Source organism: Dermacentor variabilis, chromosome 9 (assembly GCF_050947875.1).
Source record: "Dermacentor variabilis isolate Ectoservices chromosome 9, ASM5094787v1, whole genome shotgun sequence".
Classification (NCBI taxonomy): Eukaryota; Metazoa; Arthropoda; class Arachnida; order Ixodida; family Ixodidae; genus Dermacentor; species Dermacentor variabilis.
Window position 1 is genome coordinate 107125863 of NC_134576.1, and position 18948 is coordinate 107144810.

Here is an 18948-nt window from a genome sequence, read left to right on the forward strand (position 1 = left end):
GACGGCATTTGTTTTGGTTTCGTTTTTCTCGGTCGAGCAGAGATGGAGCAGAGGGGGCGCTATTGCAATAAGTTTGTTTGGAAACAATGCCGGTAGATGGCGCAAGCAGTTCACACGTTATGAATCGATGTCTTCTTCTTCTTTGTGTGCCAGCGGAATGGGCCGCACTTATGAACAATCGAAAGTGAGGGTAATTAAAATTGTATGCACACTACACGTAGTCTGCAAGTGCTGTGTGCGTGTGATTAAAACAGCACGTGCTCCTGAAGCCGAACAAGGCATTGAGCGGTCGCCTGTCCATGCCTGCCGTTCAATGGACTGAATGGCTGTAAACGCGCATGCACGCACGAAGACCGTTCGATCCATAGCATTGAATCAATAACATCATGCTAGCCCTGCATTGATTTGTTGCGGAGAACGCGACCTGGTTGGGCAGAAAGACAGTGATTGCGACAGAACTGCCAGAAAAACCGATTTCAGTGTAGGTTAACGAAGATGCACCTGTTAGCCGACCTGATAGGAAGCGATTAACGATAAAGCAATTCAACATGGTAGGAATCAGGTTGAAGACGAAATTGAAGTTTACGGCAACGACTTGAGGTGTCATCGCATACACCGATCTAGTGCACGACGACCGTAAACACCCGCTGGCCAGTATTTCAATTAATGTCACGAACATTAATTTCTAGTAGTACCTCCCTGATGCATAATGCAGTGAGAGCGATTGCGTAAGGCACACTCTGGCTTTAATAATAATAATAATAATAATAATAATAATAATACACCTTCGAACAGCATCTTGGCTCCTGCCATCGTTTTTTCTTTCTCTTTTCTTTTTTCTTTCTTTTTTTTTTGAAGTTTAACTGAAGAATTTAATACAAGCCCCATGTGTCATCCTAAAACCAGGGACACAAAGAACCTGCACGGAGAAAAGCGCACGCAATACCGCTTAACGTCACGAAAACAAGCATGTATGCAAATTGTGTACGAGTTGGACAATTTATTCTTTTATTTTCACCGTGTATAGTTACGGGCTCGCTAAAGAAAGGACTATGTAGACAAAGCGTGTTACACTATTTCTACAGCAGCAAAAAAAAAAAAAAAAAACGACAACGTGACAGTCTCTGCGGCGTACAGACAACCACAAAACTTTGCGGAACACGAAATCCGAGGAAAAGATAAATATATACGCATTCTCACAACGCAGCTATAGTACTATTCGCATTTATGCAGCCTCTACCAGATATGTGAACAACGCTGTGATGTTCGGTTTTACTGACTACTGTTACAAGCTGCCCGGAAATTGAAACGTTTTCTGAGATCCCTTGGTCCGTAAGCTTTTGTCATCGACTGTACTTATGTTGTTCTACAACAAAAGTAACTCGGCTCTATACCATGAGCAAAGCATTCAGTCACTTTCCCATGGAACAAGGGAGTAATATCTACTTTTAAACAAGGTGGGCCTTACACATCCATAATCCTTGTAGTTATTGAGACCAAAATATTTATGAAAGATTTCGTGTAGAACGATTCGATGCGAGAACTCCAAAGTTTGTCGAAGCGTATACATGTGTTCGTGACAGGAAAGCAATCCCGCAGGAACGATGACAAGCACTGTGTTAAAGGAATGACCTACCGCGGAGGTTTTTTAACACAATTTTTTTTTTCCTTCTGGCACGTACTTCTGTTCAATCGTCAGTATTTAGACAGAACCACTTAATCGTGCTTGATAAAGCAGGAAATCGGCTTCTAATTGCGTCAGGCTGTGATCTTGCTATAGTTGATATTGCTGACTCCCGAAAGTGGTGCAACCCCAGTGTCGGCTCTGATAAGAGTCTCTACCCTTCCGGCCTTGTCCCCAAACGATAATCGTCATATCTGTCTCGCCAGCCTTCCTGTAACGCTGCGCGCCCGGCACTTTCCAGGTCACGTCGATACGGCACGCGAGCTATCAACGTTATTACATATCTGAGTCGCGACCAATGACAATGCAATTTTAGGTGCCGTTTCTCTGCTACAGACGACAGACGCCGACTCTTTCGCTGAGTGGGCCCATTTGACGCTTTCGCATAAAAAAAAAAAGTGTGCGTTTGTGAAGTGTGGCTAGCCGTGTCACGTGGTAGGGGTAGAGAGGGAATTGTATAGCTTAGAAGAGCGCGCGCGCGTGTGTCAGCTTTGTCAATTTCGAGTGAAACTGTGAAATGAAGTGGAACGAAGTGAAACTCTGACGGCGACGAAGTGAAACTGACAGTTTCTAGTCGAGGCAGGGCGCGTGTCGAATGAGCTCCTGAACAACATTTTGCAATGTGGTGACCGCGGTTTAAGTCATGGATTCACAAACTCAAGGAGTTGTGACGTAATGGTAACGCATTTCTCTCGCATTTACGGCTAAATCGCGACTGAACTTTTTTTTTTTTTAAAGAGATCTCGCAACTCTGTTCACCGCTTTGCACCGAGTGGCAACTATCTGGCGACATTTAGGAGGTGCGCTGTCACTGTCGTCACTGTACCACCGCGGTGTCACATGTCAGCTGCCAATAAATACTCGGTCTTCCTCCTTCTCATCACCATCCTACCTGTATATTCATGTCCACTGCAGGATGAAAGCCTCTCCCAGCGATCTTCACTTGCCCCTGTCTTGCGCTAGTTGATTCCAACTTGCGCCTGCAAATTTCTTAATTTCATCACTGTATCTAATCTTATGCCGTTCTTGACTGTGCTTCCCTTCCCTGGGCATCCGTTATGCACACGTGGTACACGGGGATACGTGAATACTTGGTATAAGCGGACAAATACAGGCTAGTGATTTTTTACGGAACTGGAACAAAAGTTGTAACGCGATCCGAGCCACGAGGGCCCTGCAGTTATACTTACGCCAGTCAGCTCTCATAGACCTTCTTTGATCTTTTATAGTCATACGAGCATGATTTGTTTATTTATTTGTTAGTTTCTTCTCTTTCTTTTGTCTTCTCTGACTCTCGTGTTCGTTTGCTCCTTCATGCAATCTCAAACACTACAGCTGATGTAGCAAGCCCTGCATCTAGCGGGGCTGATATCTTCTATTTCCGTTAAATTCTCTCTCTCTCTCTCTCTACAGGAACACTAAATGCAACTACTAAATTAGGCTGGACTAGTAAAGTATTCTTTCAGAACTACATATCCATTCAGCGATTTTCGAGCAAGAGAACTTGTTGTACATTGCTAGGTTGATTCCGTTTATCTCACAAAGCAACATAGCTCTTCTTCACCAATTATCACTCACTGGACCCTCTTAGACGGTGTTATAATCCCTGACGTCACGGTAATATGGTGCGAGGACTTCACGGCGGCGTCACCACCCGTCTTTCGCTTTTGCGTATTTTGTGGTTCACGTACCGAACCTCCTCTCACTGTAAGAGAGGTCGTTTTGTTCATTGTAGCTTAAACCTAGCTTGTTAATACAGCTTCACTTAAAAGCCACAGTTTCCTCCGTAAAGCGACGCACTGATAGTGATATAAAAAAAAATGCACAATTAACTACACGAAGTAGGATTCAGTTTTGTTGGCCATATGAATTATTTGTAGCAAGCATTCGGCTACTAATTAAGTTAGCAAGCACGGTGTCACGCGCACACAAACATTTACATATCTCACTCGATGACTGAAAACACTCGCGCCGTCACAACACTGACGTGGTGAAGAGCGCCGACCTCGAGGCAGCTTCGTGCTGCCTCTCGCTTCAACGCGTCTCCGAAACTTGATATTACACGGCCTCCAACACTAGAAGGGCAGCGGATTGGGCGAGTTGGTGTTGCATGGTAACAATAAAATTCAAACAGCGCTAAACGAACGGGACCAGAATGAGGAGGAGACAGCTCCTCCTCATTCAGCGCCGTGTTTGTCTCCTCCTCATTCTGGTCCCGTTCGTTTAGCGCTGTTTGAATTTTATTGTTATCTCCAGCACTAGGCGCGCGGAAAGACAGCGCACATGGAGCGACCAGCCATATCGGCTCGCCCCACGTTGCACCCGCCGCAAGTTATCTCCGAGGTATGGTGCGTTGGCCACGTATGCGCTCAGCCAGGCGGATAGCCATGCGCCTCCACGCCCATCGAAATCTAAAGACAGAGGATGCCCCGCTGCCTGGCGTAGGCTCCAGACGGACACTTACGCGAACCTACGCATAATACATCGCATGCACCCCAAAGCCTACAGAGACAAATGCCCATGGTGCGGGGCCACACCTATACCACATTACGTGGGAGTGCACGCTACACAACACGGAACACCCCGACACGAACACCACGAGGGAGCAATGGGAGCCACTGCTGACCAGCTTGGCCCTCGACCACCAGCTCAAGCTGATCCAGATAGCTGAGGAGATGGCAAGAGCCAGCGGAGCCCTGGACTAGGGGCCCCGACCATTAGCTATTATTCTGACTGTTATTTTAATAAAGTTTATCTATCCTATCCTATCCTCCACGGCCAGCTATAGAGGAGGAGTTGTACGCTCACATGCCCCTTCCCACCTCCCCTAGCGCACGCTTCAACACATTACCGCACGCTAAACTAAACATCCCTCCCCCTCCCCTTGCCCCACACATGCACATACTTGCGCGCACTTGATCACTTGCTCTCAAACACTGGGTGCGGGAAGATGGCCTCCATCAAGCCACCACCCATCCCGGCTCGCCCTCGCGCGCTTTTCCGCGCACCCACATGCACATGGCGCTGCGGGCGCAATCTTGTCGCACTTGGACTTCATACGGAACCTCATACGGAACCAGACGGGCGGCGACGGTGAACATTTGCCTACAGTGTCCCTATAATTAAGTAATAATCACACAGGTCAAGAGTCGGTCCGTAGTGCAGTCAGAGGCATGAAACACAGTCCACGGCTGAACATCTCATCTTGCCCTTAATTAAAACCTCTTTCTTTGGGACTGCAATGGGAGACAGGAAACGTGCTACCCAGTGCTCAAAAACAGGTTTAGAAAAGATGGCGACGATGATAATGACTGAGCGGCCACGATTGCTTGAGTTGAACGGTGTATGGTTAGAGAAAAGAAAGCTCTACTTATAGGAAACCGAAGTTCGATACCGCTGCCGGGTGAAAAAAAGAAAAAGCACTACGTGGTTCTTACTGCCCGACAATCACATCGCTGGTGTAGCCGTCCACGGGCACAATACACTTTTACGGCTGCGATTCCCTCAACTCTCCATTTTCACGATCAAGGGATTTGCCTATGCCGGAGACAAATGGTTATATAGCAAACAAGTCAGAAACACAAAAAACACTTGCGCGTTAGTCTATAGCACTCCAGGATTGACTGGTATGCGTATAGTGGTCGAGAAAGAACAAAAGCAAGGATCCGCCAGCAACGGAGAAACAAACAACTATGCATGTTTATGCAAGGCTGACTACCGTATTACACATTATTCTATTTCATTTATTACCGCTTTCTTTCGGATCTACGATTACCTTTAATTTTCCCTCTTGTTTTTCTTTATCATATTAGCATCCGGTTCGTGGCCTATCCCCCACACTGGGTTTGTGCCATTAAATAAGCAATCGCCATCATCACCATCATCAATCCGCCTAGGGCCGCTTCCCAGGGCTCGGTCCTGTGTGGACCGGCGCACGGTGTCCACAACGGGGACAGCGCACATTGGTAGCGCAAGTTCTACGGGCCGCAGGACAGCGCATACCCTGTAGGCGCCGGTGTGGTCGACTGGGATTCGGCCTTCCGGCGTCGGACCTTTCCTTAGGGCACCGGCTGCAGGACAAGCGCGCAAGTCCTTCGGGCCATTACACGTGGACGGCGATGAAAATTAGGGGCCACCCATCGACGTCACGCTCCGAGCGCACCTAGCTGCTGGCCCAGTATGAGCCTCGACGCGTCGTCTTCGCGAGGAGACGGCTGATTCGCGCCACGCTTCTCCGCTAGCAGCGACGACGTAGACGCGTTTGATCCTCCAGTCGCCGTCGGGTATAATACGACCCCGCCGCGACCAGCATGTCCTTTGGCGGCTTCTGCCGCACTCCGCTGTGGCAGCCCAACGTCACGTGGCACACCGACTACCCTCGCCTGACGCCATGCTTCGAGAACACGGTGCTGACGTGGATACCCTTTTCCGCGCTGCTGGTGTTCCTCCCGATCAAGGTGGCCTCCTCTGTCGGACCGAAGGTGCGTCCATATCCGATGACCCTGCTCTCCTACGCCAAGTACGCCTTCATGTTTTACCTCTGCCTCCTCCGCGTCCTGTGCCTCAACGACTACGTCGGTCCCGACGTATCCGCGAGCGAGTTCATGGCATGCGTGATGAGACTGGCCGGCTGCGTGATCTCGATCATGTACCAGTATGCTGAACAGAGGCGCGGCCGACAGACGTCCAACGTGCTGTTTCTGTACTGGACGTTGGACGCGTGCTGCAGCAGCGCAAGCTACTACAGGGTGCTGCGAAACACGTTCAGCTCGCGCAGCGTGGCGCTGCCCTCGGCGTTCACTTACACGCTCCACATGATCGCCTACCCAGTCATGTGGTGCCTCGTGGTCCTCTATTCGTTCACGGAGCGCCACCCGAGTGACAAGGCCAGGATATGCCCCATGGACGTGGCGTCGCCCATATCGACCATCAGCTTCGAGTGGTTCACGTCGCTTATCCTGTCCGGCTACCGGAAGACACTGAAAGCGGACGACCTTTTCCCAGTTTCCGAAGAGATCAAGACGGTGGAGAACTACAAAAAGTGGCTGCGGAAGAACAACGACATCATCGATGGCAGACATCTCACGTGGTCACTTTTCCGGACTGTCTGGGGCATGGTACTGTCAACTCTCGTGATACAGATTCTGTTCGCTTTCTTCAGGACTATGCCGCCCGTCCTCCTGACGCTCATCATTCGCTTTGTGGTCGTCAAGGAAGAGTATTATTGGAAGGGTTACTTTTACGCTTTCGCCATCTTCCTGGCGGGAAAGACAGGCATGACACTTTTAAGGCACTGCGACTTTCATTACGTTATCATGGGCATACAGCTTAAGGGCATATTGGTCCACGCGGTTTACACAAAAACCCTCCGGGTAGCAAGCACTTGCTTGACAAAATACACAGCGGGAGAGATCATCAACCTTATGACTGTGGACGCAGATAAGATATACCAGGCGTCCCTGTTCGTGACAGCTGGCATGGCTGCGCTTTTCATGACGTTAATGTCGGCAGGGTGGCTATGGCTTTTCATAGGTTCATCGTCGCTCACGATCATCGTTGTCACGGTCGTGATACTCCCAATAACAGCGCTACTCGCCCGTGTTGCTGACAGGCTGCAGCAGAAACTGATGGCCTTGAAGGACAATCGGCTCATGTTCACCAACGAGGCGCTCAGCAATATCCGCATTCTCAAGTTCTACACCTGGGAAGTGCCCTTCATGAACCGCATTCTCAGCATCCGCAACCAGGAGATGCTGACGATCAAGTTCTACGCCGTATTAGCGGCCACCATGCGGTTCTTCTGGTTTACGCTCCCATTTGTCCAGTCGCTAGCCATATTTGCAGTCTACATGCTCACGCAGGGACTCACCACGCTCGACGTAGAGACGGGATTCGTATGCATAACGCTGTGCAACATGCTTCGGATGAACCTCGCCACCTGCCCCGACGTCATATCTAACGTCATCCAGTCATCCGTGGCTCTCGGTCGCATCTCGGAATTTCTGGATGCCGAAGAAAAAAACAATGAGATTATCGGCAGTGATCCCGGTGAGGGTAACGCGATCCGCTTTTCAAACGCCTCCTTCACGTGGTCCCCCCACTCGAACGAGCCACCGTTTCTGATAAACATAGACCTGACCATACCCAAGGGTCAGATCGTCGGCGTGTTCGGCCTCGTCGGGAGCGGTAAGTCCTCATTTCTCAACGCCATGCTGGGAGAGATGGAGATCGTCGAAGGCAGCCTAGACATTGACGGCGAGGTGGCCTACGTGCCACAGCGCGCGTGGATCCTACACGGAACTATACGCAAGAACATCACGTTCATGAACGAGTACGAGAAGTACTTCTACAAGAGGGTCACGGACAAGTGCTGCCTCAGAAGCGACTTTGACATGCTCATGGACGGAGACAAGACCGAGATCGGCGAGAAAGGAGTCAACCTCAGTGGCGGTCAGCGCCAGCGGGTGAGCCTTGCCAGGGCCGTTTATCTGGACAAGGACATTTACCTTCTGGACGACCCCCTCAGCGCCGTGGATGCGCAGGTCAGCTCAAAGATCTTCAACAAGGTCATCGGCTCGCGGGGGATCCTGCAGAACAAGACGCGCATCTTCGTGACGAACAACCTCGCCCTACTGCAAGCCGTCGACGTGGTTTTGTTTCTGCACGACGGCAGAATCGCAGACTACGGACCCTACCGCGACCTGATCTCCAGGGGAGGCGAATTCTCCCGCGTCGTTCGCGAGTTCTCGAGAAAGAGCGACGATGACGACAAGCGCGACACCAATGCCACGATGATGGCCAAGGTGATGTCCAGCATCGCCGACAGCGTGGACATCAGCAACACGATGTCGGCCATCACCAGGGCCAACGCGCTCGTCTGCGAGGAAGGCGTGCAGGTGGGCTCCATCAACAAGCAGGTGTACATCAACTACCTCCGGCACGTAGGCTGCCTCGTTTTCATACTCACCTTCACGGGCTACGTGGGCTGCCGAGTGTTCGACGTAGGGTGCGGTCTCTGGATCGGCAGCTGGAGCCAGGACTCGAACCTACCCAAGGAGCAGCAGACCGAGGAGAGAAGGAATCATCGGATGCTCATCTACGCGGTGCTGGGAACCCTGATGGGTCTTTTCGCGTTCCTGGGCACGTCCATGCTCAGCTACGGTACCATCAAGGCTTCAAGGACACTGCACGAGAACATGATGGCGTGTATGTTTGATGCGCCCATGTCCTTCTTTGATACGACACCCGTGGGGCGCATCCTGAACAGGGTGGGCAAGGACATTGACCAGCTGGACGTGCAGCTACCCCTTATGTCAAACGTGTTCTTCGAGCTCTTCTTCCAGCTCATGGCCATGGGCGTCCTCATATCGATCGTCCTGCCGCAGTTTTTGATCGTAGCTGTGCCGTTGGGTGCCCTTTACATCTTCATGCAGAAGTTCTACCTCCGCACGCTGAGACAGCTCAAGCGACTGGAGGGTGTCACCAGGTGCGTCTGAATGTTGTCGTCCCGTGAAAAGAGCGAAGACAGTGCAAGCTGAAGATTAGTTGCCCCTTTTTGCCTATACTCTATATGGTAGCGCGTTGAGTTGAGTATATGGTAGCGCAGGTATAGAGACTAGATGCGCTGGAGAACGCCCTCTTCAAATGTCGGCTCAAGAACGTGCTCTCAAAGCATCAGCGCTCAGTATCGATGGAAATTCGTTGAGAGAACAAATTTCATGAGGATGTTGGACATTCTACTACCGTTATGCGGGCAAAGTTAAAATAATGCTTGCTAATAATTAGGAGCGTCGGCGTGTACAACTGTAAAGTTTTTGTTATTTCTGCTTTATAGCTGTCAGTGCTTTTCATTAGTGGGAAGTTTCAGCTATTTAAGTCATATCGACTTGAAACGATAGAATTAAGACGTGGCGTAAGATGAACACGCTAGAGAATTTGCAACGTTGCAGGTAGTTTCGAGGGCGCCGTAGGAAGGTTTCCAAAGCTTCGTCTAAACTCCTGAAAGCCTCTTTCGAATATCGATTCAGACGTTAATAGCTGTTTGAAGAAAGAATCTAAGAACGTAAATTTAAACACCGTTACTCGTATACTGGAGACCCCACCAATCGCGGAAAAAAATAATGTTAACTTGAAAAGAGCGTCACATGACAATGGTGGAATATATTCATAATATCACAGAAGGTTCAAGTGAAAAGAGCCCTCCTCACGTGATAGGCGAGCATTAATTTCATGTCGCTTCACGCGTTGTAGAGAGGGCTAGAGCGTATAGAGGAAGACAAAGGTGAGGTAGAGTGAGAGAAAGCTGACATGCTGTCGCTTTAGGTCTGCCTAACGTTGGACTTACGGGAAGAAAATAGTGTGGCGGTTTCACACACTGGGTGGCAAATTCACCACAAAACAATGATTGAACTGACGCAACGTATATAACACACAGTGCTGGGTGAACGAGCTCACCAATAGCAGCTATGACGATTTCCAGCTAACGGAGTTGTCGAGCAGAATCTTGTGAACCTTAGCAGTCGCCGAAAGTATGTAGTGAATTCAGTATCCTGCGCAGTCATAACAGATGAAATGCTGAAGCGAACAATTGAAAATAAAAGAAGGTGTTGTTGATGGATATTCAATAAAAGAGCACCCGCATTCTCCTTTTCCATAAGAGTGGCGTTTGTCGTGCGAAGAGGTACAAATAATCTCTACGAATGCCTGAAGGGCCCTAAATACGAGCTTCCCGATTTAGCATGCTTCGATTCAATTTTCCAGTTTAGTTTATTTTTTGCCCATGACTGTACGGTTACCGAGTCAGCTTAGTCCTGTTACGTGCTGACCATATGCTCTACTCGACACGCGGTGCCTCGCTTTCGACCCTTTCTTGACGATCCCGTTCTCCGATCTCCAGGTCACCCGTGGTGAACACGTTCGGCGAGACGCTGGACGGCCTGAGCAGCATACGGAGTTACAACGCCGAGCAGGTCTTCATCGATCGCTTCCTGGGCGAGGTGGACACTACGCAGAACTGCTCCTTCTCGCTGCTTATCTCCAAGCTGTGGATGATCAGCAGGCTCGACCTGATCGGCTGCGCACTGGTGCTGACCACCGCCTTCCTCATCATTCACTGGCGGGAAACCATCAGTCCCGGCACGGCCGGCTTGCTCATGTCCTACATCATCACGTCCACGTACGCCTTCAACAATCTGGTCCACTTCGCCGCCGAGTCCGAAGCGGCCATCGTGTCCTCGGAGCGGGTCGAAGAGTACTCCAAAGTCGAGGGCGAGGCGGCGCGCTTCGTCGAGCCGGGCCCGCCCGAGGACTGGCCCCAGAAGGGAGCCATCTCATTCATCAACTACAGCGCCCGTTACCGAGAAGGGCTGAGGCTGTGCCTGCGGGACATCAATGTGGAGTTCGACGCGGCCGAGAAGGTCGCCATCGTGGGCAGGACGGGCGCCGGCAAGTCTACGCTCACGCTCGCTTTGTTCCGCATGATCGAGGCGGCCAAAGGCTGCATCATCATCGACGACATTGACATCTCCAAGATTGGTCTGCACGACCTGCGCTCCAAGATCACCATCATACCGCAGGAGGCGGTGCTCTTCAGCGGAACGCTAAGGATGAACTTGGACCCGGAGGACGAGCACGAAGACGGCGATCTATGGGAGGTTCTGGACACCACCAACCTGAGAGACCGGTTTCCCGACGGCCTCGAGACGGTCATCAACGAAGGCGGTGCCAACATCAGCGTCGGACAGCGACAGCTCGTGTGTCTGTGTCGCGCCGTGCTGAAGCACTCGAGGATCCTGATCCTGGACGAGGCCACGGCGGCTGTGGACGTCGAGACGGACGCGCTAATTCAGAGGACTATCCGGGAGTTGTTCAAAGAGAGCACCGTGATAACGATCGCGCATAGACTCAACACCATCCTGGACTCGGACAGGATTGTGGTGATGGCGGATGGCGAGGTGATCGAGATGGGGCCTCCTACTGACCTGCTGGCGGACTCGACCACGGAGTTTTACAGTATGGCCAGGGAAGCTGGTCTCGTCTGAAATATGCACTTACGTTGCGTTTCAACAACGGTTTCTATAAAATACGCGTGGCTTCGTTGATGTGCTTCATTCAGGAGAGGCTGATGGCCTATTGATGATAATGAAAGTATAGGTAACGGTAGGGGAGCGTTAGAAGTTGCGTCGACACAGCGCTTCGCGCATCTTTTATGGGCTAGAATATTTGACGTTCAATCGCAGCGACATATTATGAAAACGTTACCAAAAGCTACTTTTATAGGTTCTCACTGAGAACCTGTAATCAAATATAATCAAAGAACGTCAAATCGCTGTCAACAGTAATTTGTGTGGTATGATCAAGGAACGTCAGATTGGTATTTCACTGATTCACATATAATCAAGGATCAATTAATGTTCTGCCAGTAGAGACATTTGCGCGAAAAACGTACTTGCGGCAAATAAGCAACGTTATGCGAAGCTATAGCGGACCCAAGGCGCACACACTACGTGTGCCACGTTGTGTCCGCGTTCGCTCCACGCAAAATTTTGAGACGAGCAATCTGTTCTGTCACAAAGTCTTGAAGCAAAATAAGTGGTACAGGGGTCAAGTTTCGAGCGTTTTATTTGACGAGTAAGACTTTCGAGCACGCTGCAGGGACGCACAGCCTTCCATATTTTTTACGCGCCAGTTACATGTTTGGGCCTCCTTTGCTGCAGAAGAAAATTACGAACGACGGGGCACAAGTGCCTACCACGGTATTGCTTCCTCTAGCCCAATTGAATCCGCTAGCTAAATGTTAACACAAGCATTCGAGCAAGCAAAACCACGCGACACCACTGTTTGTTAAAACTGAGATGTTCTTGAAATGGTAAGCAGGTCAGTTTGAACACGTCAAAGGGGAAGCCCGTTTGAAGCCACCTGGGGACCGTATACGCTTCTTTTTAAGAGCACTTGAAAACATTCGGTCCTTAGTGGAATGAGAGGTGGCAGACGGAAACTGGAGTTAGCGGACGACGCTGGAGGGGTTGGAAGCATGACGAACGTGGCAGAACTCATAGAAGTCGACCTTACAGGAAGGAGACTCGATACTTGCAGGAAACGATGGCTGCTGTCGGCGGTTCTGACACTCCGAGTGGTCAGATGCACAGCAGCGTGTGGAATCCAGATATAAGTACGTCCACAGATGCGGGCACAGTGTTGAGGCATGGTAAGCAAAGAGCGGGCCAGGGGCTTGGGTGGTGTTCGGTATAACGGGAGTGCGGACCGAAGTCATTTGACAGAAGGGCGGTTCTTGAAGGAAGACGAGCTTAACGATGAAAGGGCAGGTAGGGCTTCCCAGAACAAGACAGCAGCGTGGTTTTCGTCGAGCGAAAGGAGGACACCTCGAGTCTGAGGGCTCGAAGCTCGCAAAGGAAAGGCTGTGGGCCTGCCGCGCTACCTGTCAGTAGTGGCAGTAGGCCCCGAAGGCCGGCAGCTCCTGGGGCACGACATTACGGTCGTCCAGTTTGCCGAAGCCGTTCTTTTTCTTGCGGCGCAGGTTGTCGATGGGAGAGCGAACGCTGCTCCAGGCCGGCGCGCCGCCTTTGTCGGTCTTCTCCTTGACGCGCGCCTTGAAGTTGCCCCACTTGCGGTCCAGCTTGTAGCCGAAGATGGTCAGGAAGCGCTTGAAAGAGTTGGCCATGTCGGCCACGGTGGCGGCGGGCGGACCTCGCGAAGCGAGGACCGCGACGAGGGCCCTGAGGGAGGGAGGGAGGAGGGGTTCTTCAGACGCGAAGGGGCCTCTTAGGCGGGAGGCTACCGTAGTCCGGGAGCGGCCAGCTTCGCTGCTGAGCTTTTGACGGAGAAAAGCCGTTGGGGCGCGTTTCCCTCGCGCTGGTGGCACGCCGCGCCTTCTTTGTCGCTGTCTTTCCCTGTGCGCGCGTGGTCCAGAGATAACTCTGCGGTTGACAGGTAACGCCCATCTGTGGATGTTGTTGTGCAAGATGAATTAGGCCTTCAGGGGAACGTGGTAGGCCTTCAGTAGAAGCGGCACTGTGGTAGAAAATACATTAGGCCTTCAGAGAAGCACTATGACACCAGGTTTAGGCTTTGCCGGCTGTCTAGCAGTAGATGGGTGTGTGTGATAGGTAAAGTTGTGATACTCCTAAGGAGAGAGAGAGACGAGGGAATTTATTTACAGGAAAGCAGAGAGTCTGAACTTGCGTTTGCCTTCTGCTGTGCACTGACTTACCAAAGGCAACATAAGTAGCTACAAATAAACACATAGTGATTCCTCAGCAGCATGGAGCTACAGTGAAAAGACGTGCTGGTTCCTCAGAAAAATTAGAGAACCCATACGGGTACCCTATGCTTTAAAACGGACGTCCAGCTTTACATTTCAAGAATGCATTTGTCGATTTCTGCGCAATTCTGTTGGTACATAAATGAATTCAGCTAAATGACCCGTCTGCGCATGACTTCCGTTACAGTTCCCCATAACGCTACGAAGGAACCATAGACGTTAAACTGAAGCCTCCTGTAGCAAGCCCCCCGCGATGTTACACAGCAGCACATGACTCGCAGAAGGGAGGGTGAGGGTATGGGAGGAGCGAGGAGCGGTTGTTGGGGGATGGGATGGTGGTAAATAGGGAAGATTCCATAAATAGTCGCACCGCTTGGCAATACGTCTAATTCCCCTCCACGTCAGAGGAGGCGATGTCAGGATCAGTGTTTGTAAAGTTCTAACCTCGATCAAGGAAATCGTTTCGAAATGATCCCGCATATTGAGACACAGGGTGTGGATGCTGAACCCGACGTACACTGTGACGCAAAGTATAAAACCCGTAGAAGAAAAGGAGGCAGGAAGGCCGTCGGATTGACTATGCACCAACTAGCCCGACGTAGTACTCTGCTGAACGGGATAGTGGCACTGCAGGGTGATATTATTTACAGGGAACCACATTTGCGTTTTTAAATCTGCAGCGTAGTTATGCATGGAATGGTCGGGTTGCTCGTTCACGTAGTAGTAGTAGTAGTAGTAGTAGTAGTAGTAGTAGTAGTAGTAGTAGTAGTAGTAGTAGTATATCATAGGAGGTATAGAACAAACTAGCTGCACTTGCCGTCAACAGCACTGCTGACGTCAGCCACTTGGGAGTGGACATATTAGAGTCATTTGATAATTTTTTCTTCTTTTTTTTTCCCGAGTGGACAGTTTAGTGCATATATTTCTCACCACATCTAGTCGCATTGAAAGCTTCGCTTGTGAAACTTCAAACGAGCATTCGTCATAGCTAGTCTGTTTTTTCGGGAACCACGAAGGAATAATATTTATCGACGTTGTCCACGGCAGTGCGTAGATCTAGATGTAGGTGTAGAGCGGATCTAATGCTGCTGCTGCTGATGATGATGAACCTCTGTCATGGCTCGTATACACTAAGGGGGATAGGTCAAGAATCGGGCGGCAGGAGATAGTTCAACGAAATTCTTATTTGAAAACGAGATGCGCAAATTAGAAAAGAAAATAGCAAAGACGGCACATTGTAGTAACTACACTAGTATGCGAACGAGCAGTCAGAATAACTGAAGACCAACATTAAAAGAAGTTACACTCGAGAAGCGAATAAATGCAATATTAATAAAGCACTTTCAGAAACCAGTTTCAGTGAACCGAATGCTGATCTGATAGGTAGAATAAAGCGACAATAATTAGCAGGGCAATCGATTTGTCTAAGTCTAAAAAGTTACAGTGACGTTTCATCAGAGGGGGAAATAACTACTACAATTCTCAACCTAAAGAACAGTAGTGCCAGGGATATTGACGGCCTTCAAATTAAACCTATAAAATACGTTGATGATCTTATATCTCAGTGCATTACTTATGTCTTTAACCTCTGTTTAAATGAAGGTACCTTTCCTCATAGGATGCAGATAGCTCGCGTCATTGCACTTTTTAAGAAAGGTGATAAGAACGACTTGGGAAATTACCGGCCATTATCAATACTTCCTGTGTTTTCAAAGGTCTTCGAAAAAGTTATATTAAGGCGGCTAACTGAAATTGAGCAAACACATAATCTGCGAACTGACGGTCGGTATGGTTTCCGTAAGGGGATGGGCGCTCAACTCGCTTTGCTAGCACAAAAAGAACGCCTACTACAGCATTTGGAGGAACGCAAACTTGTTCTGGGCATCTTCATTGACCTATCAAAGGCATTTGATTGCATTAATCACAATCTTCTAATTCAAAAACTTGAACGCTATGGTTCTCGTGGCAATGTCACTTCTCTTATACGTTGTTATCTGAATACCGCCAACAAATAGTTGTCATAAATGGCTATCACTCAGATCCACTTCCTATCTCCTCAGGCGTCCCACAGGGTAGCATTCTAGGGCCTTTTTATTTAATATGTATGTGAATGACAGTGTTAAAATTAATGAAAGTGTGAAATTTATCATGTACGCTGACGACACCAGCATATCGATAGGTGGTAAAGATATTGATGACCTTGTCGACGACGCTAATTTCACGTTAGCAAAATCAAGTGAATGGACACGTAGGAATAGTCTCCTGATAAATGAGAATAACGCAAAAGCTGTAATATTCCGAGCTAAAAACAAACATATATCAATCAGCAAACTTATCTCAATAAATGCAATACCCATTGAGATGACTTCCTGTAATAAAACATTAGGTGTCACTTTTCATGAACATATGTCATGGGATGCTCATGTGGATAGCGTGGCAAATAATCTTGCGCAAGTAATAGGTTTAACATACAGAGTTCGTCATATACTTCCACCGCACACTATGATGTTAATCTATAATTCATTTTTTTTCCAGCAGAATAAACTACTGCCATCTAATATGGTCTGACACAACACAGGGAAACTTAAACAGGCTTCATAGGTTGCAGAAAAAGTTCCTTAGAATTGTTGAGTGCTTGCCCTATCACTCGCACACACAGCATCTTTTTGACAAGTACAACGTAATCCCAGTTGCCAAATTGTTCGACTACTATCTTAGGCAAAGCATTTAAGAACAAAAAACATAATAGCTCCTTTTTACAACGTTTAGCTAACCTACAGGAAAACACTTCTGCCCGCCTGACACGTAATACTATGCCCTGGAAAGTGAGAACTTACAAAACAACGTATGGTCTAAAGACACTACAGAACAAATTGCCCAGGTTACTTAATAGATTACATAATGAACACGTTAAACTTGAAGATATAACATTCAAAGAACTTCGACAGCATTTTAACAAATTCTACGCCGTTACTTACCTAACTTTTCGTTTCTGCAAACAAAGTTTTTCTTTACCCCATTATCCCTAACAGTGTACATGGTGAGGGAGTGGTTTCGTTTTCCCTCTTTCAATTTACAATGTGTGCTTTATCTGTTTTGTTTCTCTTTACCATCATTGTGTATGTATTACTGTTATTTCTTGCGGATAAGTGAAACTGCATTTATGTTACTTCTTTTGTGACTACTCCGTCGTTGACTGTGATGTTTTATTGTATGAGTGAACTTGCAATTTGTATTTCCATGTAGCCTTATTTTTTGTGTACGTTACATTGTGCGCTCGGAATGTGTAATTTCAAATGTGACCATGTATTATATGCCTTTTTTGTCGTTATGTAACTGCCCCCTGTATGGGGGGGCCTACGGCTCTGTCAAGCTGTCATTCATGACAGCTTTTACTGCAGGTCTCCCGTGTCGTGTACTTTTATTGGACACAAATAAAGACATTATTATTATTATTATTATTATTATTATTATTATTATTATTATTATTTTTTTTTTTTTTTTTCGCGAACACGGGTGACGCGCAAGCCTATAGACGCTATAGCGCACACCACGCCATCGGCCCTCGGTGTGCCTTGACGCCTACACTCTCTACATTGCAGATCGCATTCAAGACAAGGCTCGCGCTGCCGCGCCAAACGCAGTAGCCGCCAGAGTAGAACGCCCGCTGTAAACAATTGCTTACTGTTTAATTTACCCAGCATGGTGTCAGCGAGCACAGGCAGACAGCGAGTGCCCGCACTCGATGACCGCGGGCACTCGCCTTGAAAACGTTGGCATGCGGAATCGCAGCAGCAGCAGCGAGCGAAGTGATCTTCGTGCTGTCTATCGCTTCAACGCGAACTCTAGCGGCGAGAACACAGCGCACGCAAAGGTGCGAACGAACCGCCGGCCCACCTAGGTAGACTGTGCCCCCAAAGCAGATCGCTTCCAAGATGAAGCGCACGCAACAGACGTCTCTATGACTACAGCCTATAAGTGTCGGGACCCCAAATGATAACATTACCGGTACACTTAATCCTAATTCAATTTTGCAGAGTCGAGTTTCGAGTAATGTCTTTGTCTGGGTTGAATATCGCCGCCATGATAAAAGGGTTACAGACACGTTGCACTTCGGGAACGTGGGTTATGCGCATGCGCATGTGAGCCGCGAACATGCACAGAGAGCACCGTATCGTCGAAGCACGAAGGGAAAGGGCGCGAACGCGGCGTTCTCTCCTCCACCTCCAAGCGCCTTTCTCCTACGGCGCTCGCTTTCCTCGCGGCCCCGACACACACTCTCTCTCGCCGATCTCACAGACGGGAGATCTGCGCATGCGCGCAGAAGGAATGGTATATTGATTCAATTTCCGTACCTTGGTGGCATAGAGGGGACATTGTCAGAGCAGCTCTATGTAAAATAGAAATTTAACTGCGGGATGCGACAGGCGTAATCTCGTGTGCGTAACTTACAATCGCCGAGAAGGATGCCTCTGTTTATTCCAGTAAAAATCGAGATGCTGAAAGTCTGGAGATGGTGTCAGCGACGACTCGCTTAAATCATTTTGCAGGCAAAAATTTTCTGTATCTCGGTACAGTGACGTAAGTTGTATCCGGTAAAATAGGAATCAAAGGTCCCTTTAAAGACGTTCTGGCTAATAAATCTGCCATTCGGCTTAAGTATGAAACGCAGTGGCCAGGAACCCATGGCAAACTAATTTTTTGTAAAGCTTTAGGGACTAAATTTTGAAAAACACTGAAGAACTGCTGCCGTTCTTCGTGCTTGCTTCTTCTTCTTCTGCTCTATTTGCCTCAAAGATCCCCGACTGCAGAGGTATTACCAGCGGCCGTGGTATGACATAAGGGGTTAGATATACATATGTATGCATCTACAGAAAACAACAAAATGAAAATACACAGTAAAAGGATGCATGGAAATATAAATGCATGTATACACATAAATATATGTAGTCATTTGTTTCCCCGTGTGTCACGGGCAATCGCA

At 48.8% G+C, this 18948-nt stretch overlaps 2 protein-coding genes across 2 annotated transcripts; one reads left to right on the top strand and one right to left on the bottom strand.

Annotated features, from left to right (window-relative positions):
* Positions 1-5994: 5994 nt before the first annotated feature.
* LOC142558121 (multidrug resistance-associated protein 1-like) lies at positions 5995-11724 on the top strand. The gene is made up of 2 exons (XM_075670278.1): positions 5995-9170; positions 10581-11724. The coding sequence occupies exons 1-2, from the start codon at positions 5995-5997 to the stop codon at positions 11722-11724; spliced, it is 4320 nt and encodes a 1439-aa protein (XP_075526393.1).
* A 1400-nt stretch (positions 11725-13124) lies between these two features.
* LOC142558122 (uncharacterized) lies at positions 13125-13418 on the bottom strand. Its single transcript, XM_075670280.1, has one exon. The coding sequence runs from the start codon at positions 13362-13364 to the stop codon at positions 13125-13127; it is 240 nt and encodes a 79-aa protein (XP_075526395.1). The 5' UTR covers positions 13365-13418.
* Positions 13419-18948: the final 5530 nt, after the last annotated feature.